The 19,733-nt window shown below is 43.0% G+C and overlaps 2 protein-coding genes across 5 annotated transcripts; one reads left to right on the top strand and one right to left on the bottom strand.

The window, feature by feature from the left end:
• The first annotated feature begins 235 nt into the window (after window positions 1–235).
• si:dkey-13a21.4 (uncharacterized protein LOC494576 homolog) lies at window positions 236–4,748 on the top strand. Its single transcript, XM_031733026.2, has 5 exons — window positions 236–411; window positions 670–796; window positions 915–1,133; window positions 3,728–3,853; window positions 3,966–4,748. Exons 1-5 carry the CDS (start codon window positions 350–352, stop codon window positions 4,050–4,052), a joined length of 621 nt encoding a protein of 206 aa, XP_031588886.1. The 5' UTR covers window positions 236–349; the 3' UTR covers window positions 4,053–4,748.
• A 178-nt stretch (window positions 4,749–4,926) lies between these two features.
• hcfc1a (host cell factor C1a) lies at window positions 4,927–18,481 on the bottom strand. Of its 4 annotated transcripts, none has more exons than XM_031733021.2 (28): window positions 18,334–18,481; window positions 16,976–17,176; window positions 16,293–16,441; window positions 14,739–14,899; window positions 14,424–14,632; window positions 14,088–14,172; window positions 13,869–13,975; window positions 13,584–13,763; window positions 13,260–13,502; window positions 13,010–13,158; window positions 12,733–12,915; window positions 12,423–12,647; window positions 11,945–12,049; window positions 11,616–11,832; window positions 11,367–11,503; window positions 11,137–11,284; window positions 10,832–11,052; window positions 9,652–10,567; window positions 9,262–9,401; window positions 8,579–8,713; window positions 8,260–8,467; window positions 7,814–8,089; window positions 7,618–7,724; window positions 7,389–7,523; window positions 7,100–7,285; window positions 6,693–6,990; window positions 6,536–6,599; window positions 4,927–6,436 (listed from the first exon to the last, which is right to left on the bottom strand). In XM_031733021.2, the coding sequence occupies exons 2-28, from the start codon at window positions 17,169–17,171 to the stop codon at window positions 6,397–6,399; spliced, it is 5,220 nt and encodes a 1,739-aa protein (XP_031588881.1). In that variant the 5' UTR covers window positions 17,172–17,176; window positions 18,334–18,481; the 3' UTR covers window positions 4,927–6,396. The 4 variants fall into 4 exon arrangements, with proteins under 4 accessions (XP_031588881.1, XP_031588884.1, XP_031588883.1 ...); XM_031733024.2 differs by having other exon boundaries at window positions 9,652–10,564; XM_031733023.2 differs by lacking the exon at window positions 18,334–18,481 and adding an exon at window positions 18,114–18,248.
• Window positions 18,482–19,733: the final 1,252 nt, after the last annotated feature.

Raw genomic sequence — 19,733 nt, 5'->3', positions numbered from 1 at the left:
AATGCGGTGCCTTCATTGCACAGCAACTTAATTGGAATTTTAGATACAACAATGACACACAGAGGGCATAGGAAGTATTTATTTGTAATTTGGAACTTGTAGCCATCTACTGGGGATTTAAAAAGCAACACATAATATATTTGGATATATATTTAACACAAGGAGGAAATCACTTGGAAAGTTAAAATAATAATAATATTAGTATTTTAGTTATTTTATTTTAATTTCTAAATCTGGCTATAGGCGTGTGACACTCCAGTCACTGAAGCTGAATATTTCTAGGGACCCGTGAAGGCATCAGCAGCGTGAGCTCTCGTGGGTTCATACCAGCTGGCTCAAACAATCAGACATGGATATGAGTGACAAAAAAGGTCCTATTACTCTGAAAGTAATCCTCATAGGAAACTCTGGGTGAGTTAAAGGGGCATTTAAAGGTTCTTATTAATTACGCAGTTCCACCGATACTTGTTTCACTTTCATTTACCCCGGATCTCTTTCTGTTCATAGTTTAAGACATAATTCTAAATTGATATTCTCAAAAGTGTGAAAGTGTGGGTGTGTATTTAACGGCGCAGTGCGATGCAAGAAGAATAATGTGGCTGTCTCCGGTAAAAGAGCCAGAGGTCTTCATTTTTTCGATTTCCACTAAACATGTGAGTGTTTACTTAGGGTGGGAAAATCCTCCGTCATGAACAGATACGTGAATCACCGCTTCACCAACATGTACCGGGCCACTGTGGGGACTGACTTCCTCTCTAAAACAATCAACATAGATGGGGACACAGTCACGCTGCAGGTAATTCACCTGTGCACCTGTGCATTTGGCAGTGAAACAAGCCCACACACACCCAGGAACAAGACATTCATGTCATATATGATGATTAATCTCATGTTTCCCACTGTGTGCATGTCAGATCTGGGACACAGCAGGCACAGAGAGGTTCCAGTCTCTGGGTACACCTCTGTACAGGGGAGCTCACTGCTGCATGCTGGTGTTTGATGTCACATCCAAGGCCAGCTTCTCTGCTCTGGATGGGTGGAGGAAGGAGTTTTTGATCCAAGGGGAACCCAAGGATCCTTCTGATTTCCCTTTTATTGTACTGGGCAACAAAACGGATCTGAGCGACCGAGAGGTTAGTCAAAGTCCTCTTCTTTCAGTCAGTCTCAGTGAGGCATCTCCAGGTTTACCACACGCGTGGCTCGATGCAGTTTTATTAAATGCAGATTTGTTGGACCCACCACTGAACTATAACATCATTTTTGTCTTACCCGCTTTTCGGCCTGGTGCTGTAGTGGCAACCTGTGTGAACACTTAGGTTTAGGACCTTTAGTCTATATTGAGCTACCTTGTTATACAGTTTGTTATCAAATTGCTTCAATTTTGTGTTTTTCAATTAATTAAGACAGAGGAGAACATCATTTTAGTGTAGCTAGTCATAGAATATGCCATTCTGTGTGTATGCAGTCACTGGGCACTTTTAAATGTACACCGTAGCTTACTTTTGCCTTTAGAACCGCCTTAATTCCTCATGGTGTAGACTCCCCAGGTTGTGGGGAAAGATTCCTCTGAGATTTTGTTCCACAGCATCACACAGCTTCTGCAGATTCATGATGTAAATCTCCCGTTCGACCACATCCCAAAGGTGCTCTGTAGGATTCCAATCTGGTGACTGTGGAGACCACTTGAGTAAAGCAAACTCATTGTTAAGCTCAAGAAGCCACTTTGAGATTTTTGAGCTCTTTGAGCTCTGTGGCGTTCTCCTGCTGGAAGCAGCCATGAGAAGATGGTCATTAAGGTATAGACATGGTCAGCAACAGTTCTTGGGTAGGCTGTGGTATTTAAACGATTCTCAGTTGGTACTAAGATGCCCAAAGTGTGCCAAGAAAATGTGCCCTTTCACCATTACCAACACCACGACTATCAGCCTGAACTGTTGGTAGAATGGAGCCATGCTTTCATGTTGTTTACGCCAAGAGATTTCTCTTTTCTTTCTGAAATACACCACTCTGCCTGGCACCAACAACCATGCCACATTCAAAGTCATTTAAATCATCGATCTTCGCTGTTCTAATGCTTGGCTTCAGCCTGAGCTGGTCATCTTGCCCATGTGTACAGGTTTAAATGCATTAAGAAGCATTTTTGCTTAAAAGTTCCATAGCTTTTCTTTTCTTTTCTTTTCTTTTCTAACTTAATGAACTGAAATGGTAAAATGTGAGTGGAAACCTCTTTTAAACTGCCTAATTTGTCTGTATTTTATAAATGACACTCTTGCAAAGGAAATGCAAGTCACAGTGAGTATTAGATCAAAAGTGAAGTCTCTATTAAGATTTTGTATTCTTCTGTTCTATTTTTGATGTGAGCGCACAGTAAAGTAAGCTGTGTCCAGGGTAACCAGGTGTCCTACTTTATGTGGAGGCTGCACAGCATTTTTTATCTCTTGTCCCTCAGTCTCACATTTTGATTGGCTCTGGTGTTCAAAAGTCAACACTGCAGGAAAGATACTTTCACCCAGGGCCTGTGAAGAAAGCATGGGTCAAGTGCAGGTTAACCTCACTGTCTTCTACTGCCTACCCAAGGAGGAAAACTGTAAATCACAATCAGTGCAAGTTTTACTGGAATTGGATGGAAACTACCACAAAGAGAAAATGCAATGAATCTACAAGAAAGCCTGAAAACTGCTTGAAGTCGGTGGAAGGAAATTGTCAGTTGATATTATTTTGATTATTATTCAGTTTTGCAGAGTGAAGAAAGCTGATGCAAAGTGACACACTGCATGTGACTCTCACAAGGAAGTGGCAGCTCAAAATCAGATGTGACTATCTATAGCCACATCCCGACTCAGAGCTAAAAATGATTAACGAAGAAGCCAGCAGCTGAAAAAACATTGTTTAGACAGTTTCTCTTTCTATCCTAATAACACTTAAATTGGTACAATCTTTAGCTTTCTTTTGTGCTTATTTTATTTGGTTAGACAGAGTTGGGACATTTGAGATAAAATACAAAAACACAACCTGAAGTCTTACAGAATAACAGTTAAGACTACTATATTACGTATAGTAGTCACTGCACACTTTGTAGAGATGCGAATGGAAATCCCTTTGCAAAAATATTTTATGCCTGTCAAAGTGTTGTCTTTGAGATTTTTAGTAGATTCTGGTCAAGAAGTGTGAACAAATGTTTTTAATGACAGGCTGCTCATAACGGAGCACCTAAAAATATCATTTGAAATGGGTTTGCTATGTTTTCTGTTATGTGAAGACTTCATGCGTTGAGTTAGGTGGATTTATTTAATGCTTGAATGATTCATAGATTAGTGTCTATGAAGTACAATGACTGGATTGAACAGAGGGAAACTCAGTGTAGAAAGAAAAACTTTGAAAGACCTTCAGAAAGCCTGAAGAACTATTGGTCAAGATCACTGGCTCACTAGGAGCAAATATAAAGAAATCAGGGCTGTGTTTGTCCTTTATAGTCTTAATGCTGAGCCTTTAATCTGCATAATCCATGTTTATTAACTCTTACAAATCAGATGTCAACATCTCAGGTTTGCTCTCAGCATGACAAAAGTGACCATTATTTAGTTTGCCAGGTTCTGGTCACCACAGGCTTTCCAAGCCCGCTGCTCATGAAACTCAGTCTGCCAAGAGGCCCATCCTTTAGATTTGTGTGTTTTATTCCACACATTACTCTGATCCGTCATGTGAGTAACATTTTGTTTCCTCTCAGGTGTCTGACAAGCTGGCCCGGCAGTGGTGCGAGGAAATAAGAGGCGAATACTTTGAAGGAAGTGCCAAAGAAGATCTGGATGTAGAGAAGCCGTTTTTGAGAGCGGCTCAGCGTGGCTTACAGCAGGTGATTCAACTTGTCTTCTGTTTACTCTTAATACACACACGCACAAAAGCCCAATATTTTTATGTTTAACATGTTTATTTTTTGATGATAAAAGATACATTACTCCCTACAGTACAAAAAACACACATTGGAAAATACAGGACATTTCCAGATAACCTGCAAACAGCCGAGAGAAACTCGCAACACCTGTGAGTGCTGAGAGGCGCACTCGTCCCAGTGTGGAAGGGGAAAGTTCAGAGACCTCGGCACTGCTGATGAGGACCTATCTAACGAGGGTGCAAAAATAGTGACCCAGCAAAGGTACTGTGGAAGGAAAGGACACAATTGTATACCACATGGAGAGAGGAACAAACTCATTAAATGTTTTTTCTTCTTTTTTTTTTTCTGAGAACCTTCAGCTCATGGTCTAACTTAAGGCATCACTACTAAAATACACTGCTTTTTGCATGCATGTCTAGTTTTGTTCAACAGACACACTGACACGCACAAAATTATGAATGCATATGAAGAGAAAGTTTTCATTTCTAGAAAGAAATCGGGAGAAATCACAAACAGAACCCGAGGTACGGGCCAGAGAAAAAGCGGCAAACCCGGGCTCTCATCTTCCTGGCCGTCGTTACCATCACAACTAAATCCACTCTTACAAAGTAGATATACACTCATGTCCAGTCAGAAACCTCCCTGTACAAGTTTTGTATTGTAATGAACCTAGCAGTGATTTGGACTCCTACAGTGAATCAGCTTGACAGAAGCAAATTAGGGAGACTATATATATTTATATATATATATACGCTTTTTTTATAAGCAAAGACACAAAAGGCAATCAAGAGATGACCAACATGTAAAAACAGTTTGTTACAGGTAATTATATAAAAGGCCAAGATGTTTCCTTTTTTTTTTGTTTTGTCTGTTTTTTTTCATTCTTGCTCTATGAATGAACTAATTTACAAGTGAGTACACTCCGGCTATGTAAGCTTTCTTCCCAAGACATCGCCATTCAAAAGACATATATGGGTTTTACATGTCACAGTTAGCTCGCACACCATCTGTAGTCTGGAATACAGAGCCGTGGAAAGGAACAAAAGATTTATTAAATGGATTCACATACATCAAATAGGGGAAGGGAAAATAATTCTACTGATAATTTGCCATTCTAAAACTTAGATGTGAGGACACCACATTCATAAGCGTAAAAAGTATAGGACAACTGATCGGGAAATCAAGGAGGGGGAGGGGAACGGATGGAAAAGATCTGATGTTGGTCTTTTCTAAGCCCCGCCCCCCTCCTCCCCCTTGTGAAATTCCATGTTTGGCAAATGAAGCAACACAAGTATTGAGTAGTAAACAAAGTAAAAACTTCTCTCCCTGGGTCCACATCAAAAGTTCCCTTCAGTCCTATAACCTCTGCGGTTTCTACTTGGAACAAATACAAAAAGTCTTTCTCACTTTCATTGCCATCTGTTAACAAGAACATACGACCAACTGAAGATTTCTTTTTTTTAAAATAGAGTGGCAACCTCAACATTAGCCACAACATCTTCCCATGAACACAAATTATTGGGATGAACAACAGTTAAAAAAATTGTTTTTCTCTTAAAAATGCACACAACATACACATACACACAGGAGGAAAAAAAAGCTTAAAAAATACAAAAATAAACTACACAAAAGATCTTCTGCATCATTGCTTGCTAATTTTTTGGGAAGATTTTTTGTTTTTCCATGTGTGCTGCAAGTCTCAGTCCTAGCAAAGTCTGTCATTCGTTCTCTACAAATCTCTTCCTTTTGCCATTCTTCCAACATGTTGGCCACCAGTCCTCATCTTGGGGTAAAAAGCGCACAGTGATGACATTACCAGGAGACTGGAGTCCAGTACGATGACTGTACAGACTTGGTTCTCAATGAAGCAAATTAGTTTTGAGCAAAATAATAATAATAACAAAAAAAAGTCCTCCTTCACAGAGGACAAGTGCTTTATTTGTTTCCATACCGATTTTTTTTCCTCTCATCTATACTAATGCTTCCACAGCCTTTTTCAACACTGTACATCATTTCATGTAGTCTCTCTCTACATCCCCCCCAGAATTCCCCAAAAACACAGGAGAAAAAAAAAAAGAAAGGGTAACATTGCGCTCAGGCTGGCTCCCAGTTTGTGAAAGATGTAAATGCTTCTCTATACTGTTCCAACTATTGAAATAAGTCAAAATAGGTGTTAAAAGGATGGAAGGGGATGTGACTGAAAAAGATAATGTGCTTCTAGGTTTGTGTTGCTCTAAAAATAGTACGACCAACAGAACGAGGAGGAAGGAGGGTTTTATCTACAGAAACATCTCTCAGATCGACTTTCGTCTCGGCTTCATACGGTTGTTCTGCCTCCATTGCCGTCTTGGTCTGAGACATTGGGGAAGTGGATGGAGGATGGGATTAGGATGAGGATGAAGAGGAGAAAGGGTGAAGGTCAGTCTTCCTGATAAAAAGACAGCGAGTGGGGTAAAAAAAAAAAAAGACCAAAAGAAAAGACTGGGAGGGGTCTCCAGGCAACCTCACTGGTCCGTCCTTGCTTTCTTTGGACCAGTAGACTTACTGCAGGAGAACACACAAAACCAGAATAAGTGCTGGATGTTTTATTCATCGATGAAATGTTCCTGTGTGCACGATATGAAACATGAATACTGTACTTACGTATCAGGAGAGGTGCCTGGTCTTTTGGGGGCCGGTTTTGCAGAGGAGGCATCTTTGCCTGATTCTACAGGGCATTAAAGTGGAGAGATTCAATCCATCAATAGCAACCTCAGTAATTAAGTATTTTTAATATTTTAAAGAACTAATTTGAACTCACCTTGCAGCCATCGTACTTGTGTGGCAGGACCATAGCCCTTCTCGTTACGGGCGGCAATGCGGAAGATAATCGCTGGCTTGGTGGTGTAGTCGATGTGTGCGTTGGAGAGGCTGGACGACTGAACCAAGCAAGATGGGTTGGGTCCACAATACACACGCATGAAGGCTAGCTGGGCTGGGGTGGAAGCCTTAGCTTCAGCTGTTTGGTTGCTCTGGATGGCCAGGTACACAGAGTACTCAATGATCTTTCCTGACGTCACCGAGGGTGGCTCCCAGGTTAGGTGTGCACCATCTGGGCTCTGGGGGGGATACAGTGAAAAGATGCTACTCAGTGCCAAAACCATGGCTCATGTGATCACGTATGGCACACCTGTGAGTAAAATCTACAATGCAACAGGGTTTGTTTACCTTGCTGATTTTGATGGCACAAGGTGCCCCCGGGAAGCCTGGTAGGCAAGTCTTGAAAGCCGAAATCTCAGAGAAAGCTCCACGACCGCAGGCGTTGATTCCAGCAACACGGAACTTGTAAGCTGTTCCAGGCTGCAGCTCCATTTTCTTCATCTGGCTGTAGTCTGGTATAATGCCAGAGTCATCCTACCAAACAAACAAATACAAGTAGTTGATTAGATAAAGATGGACTCTTGTAACGCATATCGATATCATTCTGAACAAGAAAAGGCTCCCTGAGACAACTTACATCTCCTTGAGAATCATCTCCTGGCACATAGTAGTGAGTGACAACCATATTTGTCACTTTAACAATCCCAACATCAAACCACTGGTTCTCCTTTTTTACAACAGGCTTCACTGGAGCTGGCTGAGGGGCTTGCTTCTGCATGGGAACAAAAACAGTCAACAAATTCCTCCTTTCCTCTCGTCACCTCAACTGACATAATCAGAAGTGCAGCAGCACCAAAATGACTCACCTCTCCCTCAATGCCATTGGCGACCTCTGCTAGAGTGGCTGCTGCTTGCAGCTTAGCTGGACTTGCCACAGATACAGAAGGTGCAAACGTACTTGATGGCGCAAGCGCTGTGGAATGTCAAGAGCAATACAAAAATAATCAGTCTGCTGTAACAAACAGTAACATCCAAAGTAACTATAAAAAAACCAAAACATACTCTCAGCTGTGGTGCGTGGCAGGAGAGAAGCCACAGCACTAGTGACTGCAGCGGCCATGTCGTTGTGCCCATTGCTCTCAACAGACGGGTCATTGAGGCTGTCGGCAGGAGCAAGACCCTCGGTGGGCAAGCTTGTGTCCACCGTGGCCTGCTGAGCTGCGGCCTGAGCCTCCTGCAACTGTTGCTGCTGTTGGACCAGTGCTGCAAGATCTTGCTGGGTCAGCATGATGGGGATGTTGGTGGGTTGCTGGTTCTCTCCAGCAGCATCGCCTTCATCTGTAAGTTATACATTTTTTATGAATTGCAAGATCACAGAGAATTCAGGAGTTCCACATCTAGAGGAATAGTTTTACTGACAAGTGTCCTGTTAACTACAGCCAGCCCTTGATCTTAGGCTATGTTCAAAATTCAAAAGTCGGTGAACAAAGAGCTTTGATTCTACTCACTCATTACGGCTTGCTGAGCTGCCTGGAGGACAGCCTGGATAGCGAGGGCCTGGGCTTCCTCTGTGGCTGCTGCTTGTGCAGCCGCCTCTGCTGCTGCAGTGACAGCCAGTTCCTCGTCCGACAGCCCCGTCACCATTAGTGTGGCTCCCTGGCCCTCAGACATCAGCTCTGAAGGAAGGTTCAAGGCTGTTGCTGCTGCTGCTTCTCCCTGAGGAACACATTAAAGCAGTTCCATCAAAAAAACATGGAAAATGCATGACTGCAAAGAATTTCAAAATCAAAGGCCAAACAGACTTTATTGCCTTCACACTTTATTCACCTCTGCTTGTGTCTCCATTGCTGCAGTTCCTTCCTCAGCGGGTGCAGCTTCTGCTGATGCTGCCTCATCAGTCTGCATGGGTTCCTCTGTGGAGCTAGCAGCAGTGCTTACTCCCTCTGTGATGGATGAGATCGACTAGAGGGAAACAAAGAAATCAAACCCCACAATGAGAAAGAAAATGACATTCTCCTTACATATTATACACATATGGACAAAAGTATTAGGCCACACTTCTTAATCTGCGAAGTCACATGTTTTCAGTCCCATGGCCACCGGTGTTTAAATTCTGGCACCTACCAATACAGTCTGCCTTTACAAACATTTTTGAATGTTTTGTTCTAAAGAGCTCGTAGATATTCAGCGCAGTACTGTATTAGGACGCCAACACTCTATCAACACTCTGCTGACTCAATACCTACAGGATTATAAACTTGCTCTGGCTTTCTCATCAGCACAAGTACTGTGCACCGGGAGTTTCACAACTTCAGTTTCCATGGTCAAACAGATCATTTAAGTGTAATGTGTAGGTGGTCTGGTACTTTTGTCTGTACAGCAAATCAAATTCAGAAATGCAGCCCCAACACGGACATCTACTAAGATTAGTTTTACCACCATCACCTAGTCATACTGGATGGTTTTTAGAAAAGGATCTTATTTTGACAGGAATGATGTGGTATTCTTACAGGCACAGAGGGTCCAGGGGCTGGTGTAGACTGAGTGACAGTAGTGATAGCCCTGCCCTGGGTGGTGCCAGTTGTTGCTGTGGTGGAGGCCTCTTCTGTGCTGCTGGTACCTTCTGCTCCTTCTTCTGTCTGCTGGGTTGCTAATGAGACACAGTAACATAGCTGATTTCTAAACAAACTACTTTTACTGCTTAGATACAACATAATCATCAGTCATGTGAGATCTAGATGTTATTTTAAGAAATATTAAGACAAGTGTAATTAAAAAAAGAAAAAAAGATTGTGAGTGTATCAGTGTACAGAAACCTAACTTGCTGTTAATTATAAAAAAAAGAAAAGAAAAAAGAAATAAGATTATTCAGGTAAAATGTACACAGTATGTTTACATACCAGTGCCTTCACCCGTCTCCATGCTACAAGTGGCAGTTGTGGCTGTGTTGGTGGTCCCTGTCTCGTGTGTTTCACAGGGAGGGTTGGAGCAAACCCTCTGGACCAGGGCTGTTGTTGTGCTGGTCTGGTCTCCTCCCATGCTCGAGGTGGCTGTGGACGGAGAATTGGTGGTCCCCGTCTCATGGGTTTCGCAGGGTGGATTAGAGCACACGCTCTGCACTGTGTCTGTCTGGTTTGCATTCATGCTAGATGAAGCTTGTGTGGCGGTGTTGGTGGTGCCCGTCACATGGGTCTCACAGGGCGGGTTGGAGCACACCTGTTGCACTCCTCCCATGTTAGACGTTGCTGTGGTAGCCGTGTTTGTTGTTCCGGTTTCATGGGTCTCACACGGTGGGTTGGAGCACACGCGTAGCGCAGACATGTTTGAAGAAGCAGTTGTGGCTGTGTTGGTAGTTCCGGTCTCATGGGTCTCGCAGGGCGGATTCGAGCAGACCTGTCCTGCACCGATTGTAGCTGAGGAAGTGGTGGCCGTGTTGGTGGTTCCTGTTTCATGGGTTTCACATGGTGGGTTAGAGCAGACCTGCCCTGCTCCAATTGTTGCAGACGAAGTGGTGGCTGTGTTGGTGGTTCCGGTTTCGTGGGTCTCACACGGTGGGTTAGAGCAGACCTGTCCTGCACCAATTGTTGCGGAAGAAGTGGTGGCTGTGTTCGTAGTTCCCGTTTCGTGGGTCTCACAGGGCGGATTAGAGCAGACCAGAGTGACAGTCCCAGAGCTCTCTCCAGCAGCTCCAGCCTCAGTGGAAGTGGGTTGCTCAGAGGTTGGTGAAGCCAGGATGGATACTGGTAGATCTTGTACTGGCTGAGCCTCAACACCACTGGGAGTTGTGATCAGAGTCACCTGGGTGGGCTGGTTCTGCTGAGAGGAAAGAGATGTCAGCTCTAAGGCAAATAGTAAGTTAAACATGGTCTAAAACAGAAGAACTTCATTGACTGTCCTAAAATTTCTGAGGAGCAGCTCTTCACTAGTCTGCGTTTACAAGACAAGGTGGCATCTTCACATATGGTCTTTTTCAGCATGTTGTGATACACTACTTAAAGCTTATGACACATGCTACTGCAAGAGCTTCAAAACCTAATGACTAAAATACAAATATTACAAAGTGGAGCTGCTGGGTATTACCTGCACTGTCATAGTAGAAGAGGGCAGTGCGGAGGAAGAAGTCAGGCTAGTCTGAGCAGCTGAAACTGTAATGGAAGTTGGGTTGATGACCTGGCTGGACAGGGTAGCAATGGTTCCCAGTGTGGTGATGGGAGTACCGAGAGAGGCACTTGAACTATCAACTGTGCCTCCCGCCAAACTAGTAGAAACGGTACCAGTGACTGTGCCGAGAGTGGTGACACCTGGAAGAAGTGTGGATTGAAAAATGAAACCAGAGAAACAAAACTGTTAATTTACATAATCATTACTTAGTAATTTTTTCGTACCTGTAGTCCCCTTGACAACCAGAGTTGTGACAGTCGGCTTAACAGCAGACACAGTCACTGGTGTAACCAGACGAACGCCACCCACTGTGCTCATGGGAACAGTGCGTAAAATAGTGCCAGGTTGCCCGGGAGCACCCTTCAAAACCACCTAGAAACAGAAGATTTAGGATAAACACGCAGCACAACACACAATATGTACAAACACTGCTGAGCAGAAAGAGCCAATTTACCTGTGTCAGTCCCTGCTGGCCAGCTGCAGTGGCAAGTTTGGGCACCGCAGTGATGATTTTCCCAGGAGTTCCTGTGGTCATCACCTTTGTGGTAAGGATTGTAATGGGTGTTTTCATACCTGCACTGCTTGTTACACCTGCAAGGACAAACACAAGCATGAATATAATCACTGATCAATCACTAATCCTTAACCTAAAGGTTAATTTACACAAATGCCAAAAGGTGTGCAAGCTTGAATGAGAACAGACCTGTAGCTCCAGGCTGGGTCATGATGGCTGACATGGGGATAGTCTTAATGATGGTGGTGCCCTGCTTAGTGGTAGTAGGAGAGACTCCGCTGATGTTGAGGATAGTGGGCTTGTTTCCTGTGCCTCCAGCCTGGGAGGTGGTGATGATGGTTGTGGGTTTGCCATCTGCAGAGGTCACCAGCTTCAGGATTGTGCCAGCTGGGAGTGGACCCTTCGTCTGGAAAGAAAGGTGCATGTTATGGAAACTATTCAGGGAAAGACACGTGGTGCCTGTCTCAGGAGTTTTAAGCTACCTCCTGTTTTTTCCTGCACTCATGCAGATAGCTGACCTGTATGATCTGTGTGAGAGGGTTAGTGGAAGCCTGGCCTGTGACAGCTGATGTCTGCACTGGCTTGGTTTGTACCACAGACATCATCTTGCCAAGGTTGGAGATCTGCCGACATAGGAGAGAGACTCAAATTCATGAGTCACCAGAAAACATCGGATAGTACGGGGAGGTCAGCCGGATGCTTGACCACCAGAATCATGGCTCTAGAATCATTGTAGCCCTAACTGACCGACAGTCATGCAGATCACTGACATCATGCTCCCTGTTTTCTCCAACAGTCACTTTAGGCCAACTTTTACACCCTCCCTACTGGTTCAAAAAGACGCCACCATTGAGTGACCAATCGATACAAAGATGCAGAGTGCGAGGAAGCATTTTACAGAATCCATTGTTTAAAGCATGCCTGTGAAAGCACCAAAGGGTGCTCTCGAGTAGAGTTGCAGTATTACATTATGCTAAAGAATCCATGTTTTCTTACCAGAGTGCCACTGCTGCCCATGGTCAGGGGGCTCTTGACCAGGGTGATGGTTTTGGTGACTCCTCCCACCACAGTGGTCACCACCTGGGCCTGCTGGGCCACTGTGACTGCACCAGACTTGTGCACAGTGATGATGGGTCTGGTGGTAGTGGTGGGAGAGGATGCGGTTGCTGTGCCCACTTGGGCAGCGGCAGTCTTCAGCATCCGGGTGGCCGGGTTACTGACCTACAAGCGCAAATTTATTATCAGAAATGGCTTGTGATAGGACGAGCATAATGTTGGAAATAAGAGTGTTTACTGCAACGTGTACCATGACTGGAGAAGCCACTTTCACTGTGGTTGTGCTGGGAGAAACTGCCACTGTTTTGAGAATGGTAGCACCTGCAGGAACATTGAGGACAGTTCCTGCCGAAGAGGGCGGGATCTTCTGAGTTGCTGCTGCAGCAGCAGCTAAAGCTGCCATGCCACTCATCTGAGGGCTACTTCCAATTGGCTTAAAGTTAAAAAGAAAAGAATGTTGACATTATTTGTTGATCTGGCAGTGCAATTCACAGCGAAAGAACACAATTGTATGAAACTGCTCATACCGATCCCTGGGTGGTCTGGGCTGGAACTACCATTCGAACACCTGGAGGAAGGGATGTCACAGTGACGGGGGATTTCCCCGGCTGGCTGGGACGAACTGTGACAACAGATGCGCCTGTTGCAGACTGCTGAGCTGCAACCTTTAAGACTGCTGTAAAACAAATGAACCAAATTATTCACACTTTGTAGAATTTGGGTTGTTGCAGTTGCTGAGCTTCCTGGTGTGGTAACAACAATACAGAATAGTAATACCTGTCTGTGGTAAGCTCTGAGCCGACGGTGCTGCAGCAGCTGGCGCTGGGCTCTTTGGAGAGTTAAGGGGCTGCGATGGGGTTGCACTCATAGCTGGAGAGGCTGCAGCTGGAGTTGCAGGAATGTCATACTTCTGCAGCTGCAGCAAGTATGTGTCAGCTGTGGAGACTGCACCCCAACTCACCTCCAGAGAGTTTGTGTTGGCACGGACTAACTGCACCCTGGCAGGGGCATGCGGCCGCTCTGGGGGGGAAAGCAGAATTTTCAATACTATCTAATAACCAGCTGTTGTCTCCAACAGCACTCATGTTACAGCACACCTACCCGTTTCCAGGTACCACAGATCTTTACAACAGACTTGGTTGTTCCAAGCTTTACGATAACCGTCACGGCCACTCCATACATAAAGCCTGGAATTGATAGCCACAGCACAGTGACCAGCACGGGCCCTGGGGATGTTGTCTTCAAGAGTATCCATCAACACAGTTTCCCAACACATGGTGTCTAATGAAGAATTACACAAAAGTTAAGAGTGGCACTGCACATTTGCTATTAAAAAAAACAAACAAACAAAAACAACTATTCCAATAAAAACAGAGATAGACAAACCGAGGTTCAAGCACGCAAGAGTGTTTGTGCATTTCCACTCTTTTTCATGTGTGGCCACTTTGACATCATCCATCACCAAAGGTACCCATCCTCCAAAAACATACATCCTGCACAGAGAAATGAATTCGCACTTAGACCATTTAACAAGCACAGGGAATTTCAAAAATGACTAAAATGAAACTTAAGTTTGCTGTTGGAAATGTGCAGCAGTCATCTCACTTGTTTGTGATGGTGGTAGCAGAGTGAAGACTTCGAGGAAGTGGCGCTGTGCCGCTTACTGATGGTTTGTTCCATGTCAGGGTATCTGGAGGAAATGATAAGCAGCAAGACATTTACAAAAATAATGAATATAAGGTCATCTATTCTTAAATGCAAATAGATAAGGCAGCTTGTGTACAGAAAACTCACAATTTCCTATATTGCTTCTCTAACAGTGAAATGCTCAGTTCCATTTGTTCTGATACTGTGTAAGTAGCATCATGTCTCAGAGGGCTGACGGCAGGGCATTTGTATTTTATTGTTGTTATTTCTCCATTTACACTTTATAAAACATACCAATATCAAGTGTCCACAGATCTCCAAGACGGCAACCGCTCATTCCTCCATAGATTATTAAGCGCGACTTCCTGGTTGCCTTTTCTGTGTATACCACAGCAGTGTGGCTCTCACGAGGAGGAGGCAGGACTCCGTATGTGATTGGAATATCCCAACCAACCACACTGGAACCTGCACGAAGCTCGAGTGTGTACAGATCATTCAGGTATCTGATGAATAAAAACACAGTGACACTCACGTCGGTGGCTGAAACAGAATATTATGCAGTCCTGCAAAACAGTGCTCCACTGACGACTGGTCAGAAAACCTCTGTACCTGGGAATGTTGTTTTTTGGGTCTTCGCTGTCATTGGCGAGTCCACCAAACAGGTAGCATTTGTTGCCAACCAGTGAAAAGCTATGGCCAAGACGAGGACAAGGAGGGGGGCCATTCTTCGGGTTCTTTGCTTTTAATTTTTTCCATTCCCATCTGCTGGCCTGTAGCAGAAACCACAGTGAAAAAAAATGATCAGTCGATGGATGGCAGCAGAAGCTGTAACTAACAAGTCTTAAGCTGACCACATTCCTTGTTCTGACAACATAAAAATAAGGACAGATTTAGCATCACAATTGTGACTGAACCCTTACATACTTTCCCCCCCTCATCAAGTCCACATTTATTTAGTGTTTGTTTACACATCTACTCCATTTCCCAATGATTAAAAATCCATCTGGGATCTGGTGACAAAAACTTTTGGCACACTACTTCCTTACACCCTTTAATCAGAAACATGTAACTCTCTTAAACACATAACAGTAAAAATATTTGAGAACTTCTCAGGATCGGTTAATGAAATTTGGCAAACCCAAACATACTAGAAGAGCAGAACATCCCAAGTTGTAACCTTTTATACTACAGTTTTAAGAATAAAGACACTGCAGAACTTTGACTGCACTGCATTACTCCTTTAATGTATTTTCTCAAGACTGAGACAACCAATGACACCATAAACTTTGCGACAAACTTCCCTGTGTGCATTTCACAAGTCATCATAGTTTCAATGACACAACCTTACTATAATGCTCTACAGCTGAGCATTGAACACTCAGCAACACGTATAGTGATGAAACTTACAAGTGACCTTGAATTTAATTGTAATAATTTGCCTGTTCTAGTGAATATTTGAACTGCAACATGGGTGAAAAATGTCTTGATGCATGCTCAATCATCCAGGTAAGTAAATCTCCAAAAGTTGATTCTGTTCATCTGGACGTAGCGTTTTGTGGGAGAAACGTTTCGTCACTCATCCAAGTGACTTCTTCAGTCTCAGCTGACTGCAGGTTTCCCCAAACCTTATAAACAGTACATTTGCATACTGACTGAAACCAGCCCACTGAAGGAACAATGGGCTGAAAGGTCAGTTCCTTAATCTTAATTATGCAAATTCTCATGACCATTGATCAACAACCACTGATCAAAGCCCACTGATCAACGGCCATGAGTACTGTTTATAAGATTGGGGAAACCTGCAGTCAGCTGAGACTGAAGAAGTCACTTGGATGAGTGACGAAACGTTTCTCCCACAAAACGCTACCTCCAGATGAACAGAATCAACTTTTGGAGATGGGTGAAAAATAACTTTGCAATCAACTTTCTCAATTTTTTCCTGTATCAGTCATCTCTGATGCAGACAAGAGAAAATTTGAATGCAGCTGATAAGAGACTTTGCAGTACGATGGCCTACATATGAACATTGCTTTGTAAATATCTCTGGAAAATCTGACTTTGATACCAGCTATATTTTGTTGCTATAAATACTTTACAGGCCTTCATTATACTGACAAGCAAACTTAATACGAAAACTGGGGTTATTTTTCAATAAAGGTTTACCTGTAGTTCATAAAGATCGTTGCTGTACTTTCCATACTCCACCATTCCACCAAATACCAGCAACCGTGTGCCATCACAGACAAAACCATATGCAGCACAACCAGGAGGGATATCACCACGGACTGCTGGGATAAACCACTGGTTTGTTGCTAAAAATTAAAACACAATAACAGCAAAGGGGTTATTTCTGGAGGCTTTCCTGTGGCAAATTGTAATTAATAAGTAAAGTCATGCTATCATACCCAATAAGGCTTTAAAATGCTTAAAAGTAGAAGCTAAAAACAACCCTCTATTTATTTTTGGAAACATAAACTTGAAATCTACATTAAAGAATGGGAACACAAACACAACTGCTGAGTCTGCCTGTCCTTATTGGTTTATAAGCAGGAAACTGGGGCAGAGGATATGCTTAAACCAACCAGCATCATCCATTTTATTTTAGCCCGCCTTTTTTAACGTGTATTAAAATCCTTCTCCGACAGGGGGGGCTAACTTCTGTTTGGCCTAATGGGGCCTGCAAGGCTATTTAGTTTTGCGCATTATAAACATATAATGAAATGAACTGTACTTTTTTTAGATACTTACTTTGTGTTAGCCTTCTAAATATTTGAATTTTATTTGTAAAGAAATGATGCTTTCTGCTGAAACAATCGATAAAGTTCTTTATGCAAAGTTGCGCTTACCGGTGTTGTATACATGCAGCTCATCCACAATCCCTTCGTTTCCACCGCCGAAAACAACCATAAGCTCCTTTATAGCCACAGCTCTGTGTCCATGTCTGGGCCGGGGAACAGGACCAGACCACCCGAGGACCCGTTTCCATCGCGGCTGCAGAACCGACGCCGTGGTCCCAGATACCGCGGAGCCAGGGGCAGACATGACTTCTACCGAAATAAATAATAAAGACGCATTAGTCATATGTGCTTGAACAGTTCTGTTATCTTTACATAAAACCTATGCAATATAAAAACAGCATCTAACCGTGCAGTATAGCTAACTTTAAAGCAGGCTTTACAGTTAGCGGTTAGCTTTGGTTAATGAACACTGTCAAAAAAAAACCAAGAAAAAACAACAACAGCAAAAAACTATATTTGTGCAAAACCTTTCGAGCAACTTCTGCTTTATGGTCTCTTACGCAGTTATGACGTTGTAGTTCTGTTAAGAATCATAGCAAATCTTGCCATTATCCAAGTTTATTATTAGTTGTTTCTAACCATTGAATTCAATCCATGGAAGCCGCCATCTTGCAACCAAACAAACACCCGCTAACGCTACTGCCCGTCGGAAAAATGGCGGAAGCAAACGAAAAAGAAAAATACATGACAACTAACCCACTACATCAACAAAAAACAAGGCAGGATGAATGCAAATCCAACGGGTGATTATAAGCCCGTGTTCACAAAACGATACACAGTCGTAGCACTAATGTATCCACTACTGCAATCGTTAGCAACAGTCGGCTATTTTCATGCCTCTCTGGGAGTCGCCATATTGTAGCTAACAACTTTAGCATTCTTTGCAACCGCTTTACCGCAATTATCAACGTTATAAAAAATCCAAAGTTTGCGTTAACAGTTGCAAATATTATGGCACTAAAGGGCCAAACAACTATGGGACCTTTTACCTAGATTTACAAAAAATTAAAAGTTGCAATCGCGGCATTCAAATTCTCATGTTAGCCGAACCCTGTTAGCTCTAGCGGCTAGTTGCTCAACCTAATTTGCTCGAGCTAACGGCATTAGCTGGCATCTGTCAAAGCGCTGCCGAATTTCTCAATTAAATTCAACGCAATTTAAAGTTTCTCTGTCGTGCATAATTTACCTGATACAAAGGCAAGCTCGGCAAAGGTCTTAAAACTGAGCTAAATTGAGTTAAACAGCATAAACACAATGTTATTATGTTTCATGCCGTCTCTGGAAGCAGCCATCTTTTCAACAATCGGCCTAAGTCTACAGCTCCCACAAGAAAAATGGCCGGGCGGTTTGCTACAACAAAACACAACAGAGCGAAAAAGGCACAGACGCTTCAGAATTTTACTCACTTATTTCGATGCAGTTATTGCAAAAACACAGATATGTGCTCTAATCTTGCGGCAATAATCCAAATTCATTCGATTTGTGAAGAAGTATTTCCTCTCATGCCTGCCTGGAAGCTGCCATCTTCTTGACAACCAGAGGCGGAGGAAAATGGAAGAGAGTTGGCGTCACCCAAAGTAAACATGGCGACAAGGACCCACTTGCAAACCGTTTCGGAGGCAAAGGTATATACATTTGTTTTATTTTAGTCAATCTGTGTGTGCGAATCGTGCAGTAAGTGCCAGTGTACTTCTAGGAACACTGGAAATCGATTTAAAGTAAACACGTTACGACTTTGTGCGAATTACAACAAGTTGTGTTATAGGAGTTGGGTTATTGTCCCTTACTAAAGATGGCGACACCTTACCAAATCTCCTTTTCTTTTTAATTTTGTATGCGATTCTGATTTTATTCCCCTCTAAACCTACTTGTATATGCCCACACAGTCTCGACAACAGCGCACGAGCAACAATTTACAGACTTTGCGCTCGCACATATTAATGATGACACGCCCACGTCCCCCATTAGCGCGCCCTCCACTGATACAAATACTCTACTACAATGCCTTCAACATTAAAAAAAAGCGTCCCTGGTTTTGACATCAATATGTTCAGCCATAGGATAAGCGGAAGAGAATGGATGGATGATGGACGGATGGATGGTCAGCCATATTCTTTGATGTCAACCTAAAAGACAAGTAAATGCTCTAAAGTGTAAAATGTACGCTCCAGGTAGCGAAATAAAACATGTAGTTAAAAAGTATTTTGGTCTATGACTGAGACAACAAATAAAGAAATGATTGTGCATTATGACCAATACTGCAAAACAGATCACATCATATTTAGAGCAACTCAGATTTAAAACATAACATATATACATAGTACTTTGTCAAAGCCTGGAGATACTATTCATATCTATATATGTTAGGAAAATGGTATATCCATACAGAAACATGTATTTTTGGAAATACTAAAAAAGTTTTTCCAATTCTACCAAGCTTGAAAGTTGATATTTCAGATGACAAGCGTTATTATTTAACACAGCCTTAACTCTCATAGGCAAGCTTTCGTGTCATTTCATTACATAGCCTTCTTGACCATGGCTGCCTTTTGTTCTCTTTTAATAATCACACCCTACTTCAATAACTGATAGTGTTGTATTCTGTGTTTATCTATCCAGGTGTGCTTTTATTGTGCTGGCAGTGTGACAAAAAGGTCACTGCCAGATGTAGAAAGTCTGGCTACTTGGAAGCAAAATATAAAGAAATAAGTGTGGTTCAAGTCTTTTTAGTTTGGCAGACTAGTGCCAGATATCCGGGTAACCAGCAAGAGAAAAAGGTGAGCGAGTATTAGCATAATTCTGACTT

Source organism: Oreochromis aureus, linkage group 5 (assembly GCF_013358895.1).
Source record: "Oreochromis aureus strain Israel breed Guangdong linkage group 5, ZZ_aureus, whole genome shotgun sequence".
In the NCBI taxonomy this organism is placed as follows: Eukaryota; Metazoa; Chordata; class Actinopteri; order Cichliformes; family Cichlidae; genus Oreochromis; species Oreochromis aureus.
This window is presented reverse-complemented; position numbering and strand designations above follow the sequence as displayed.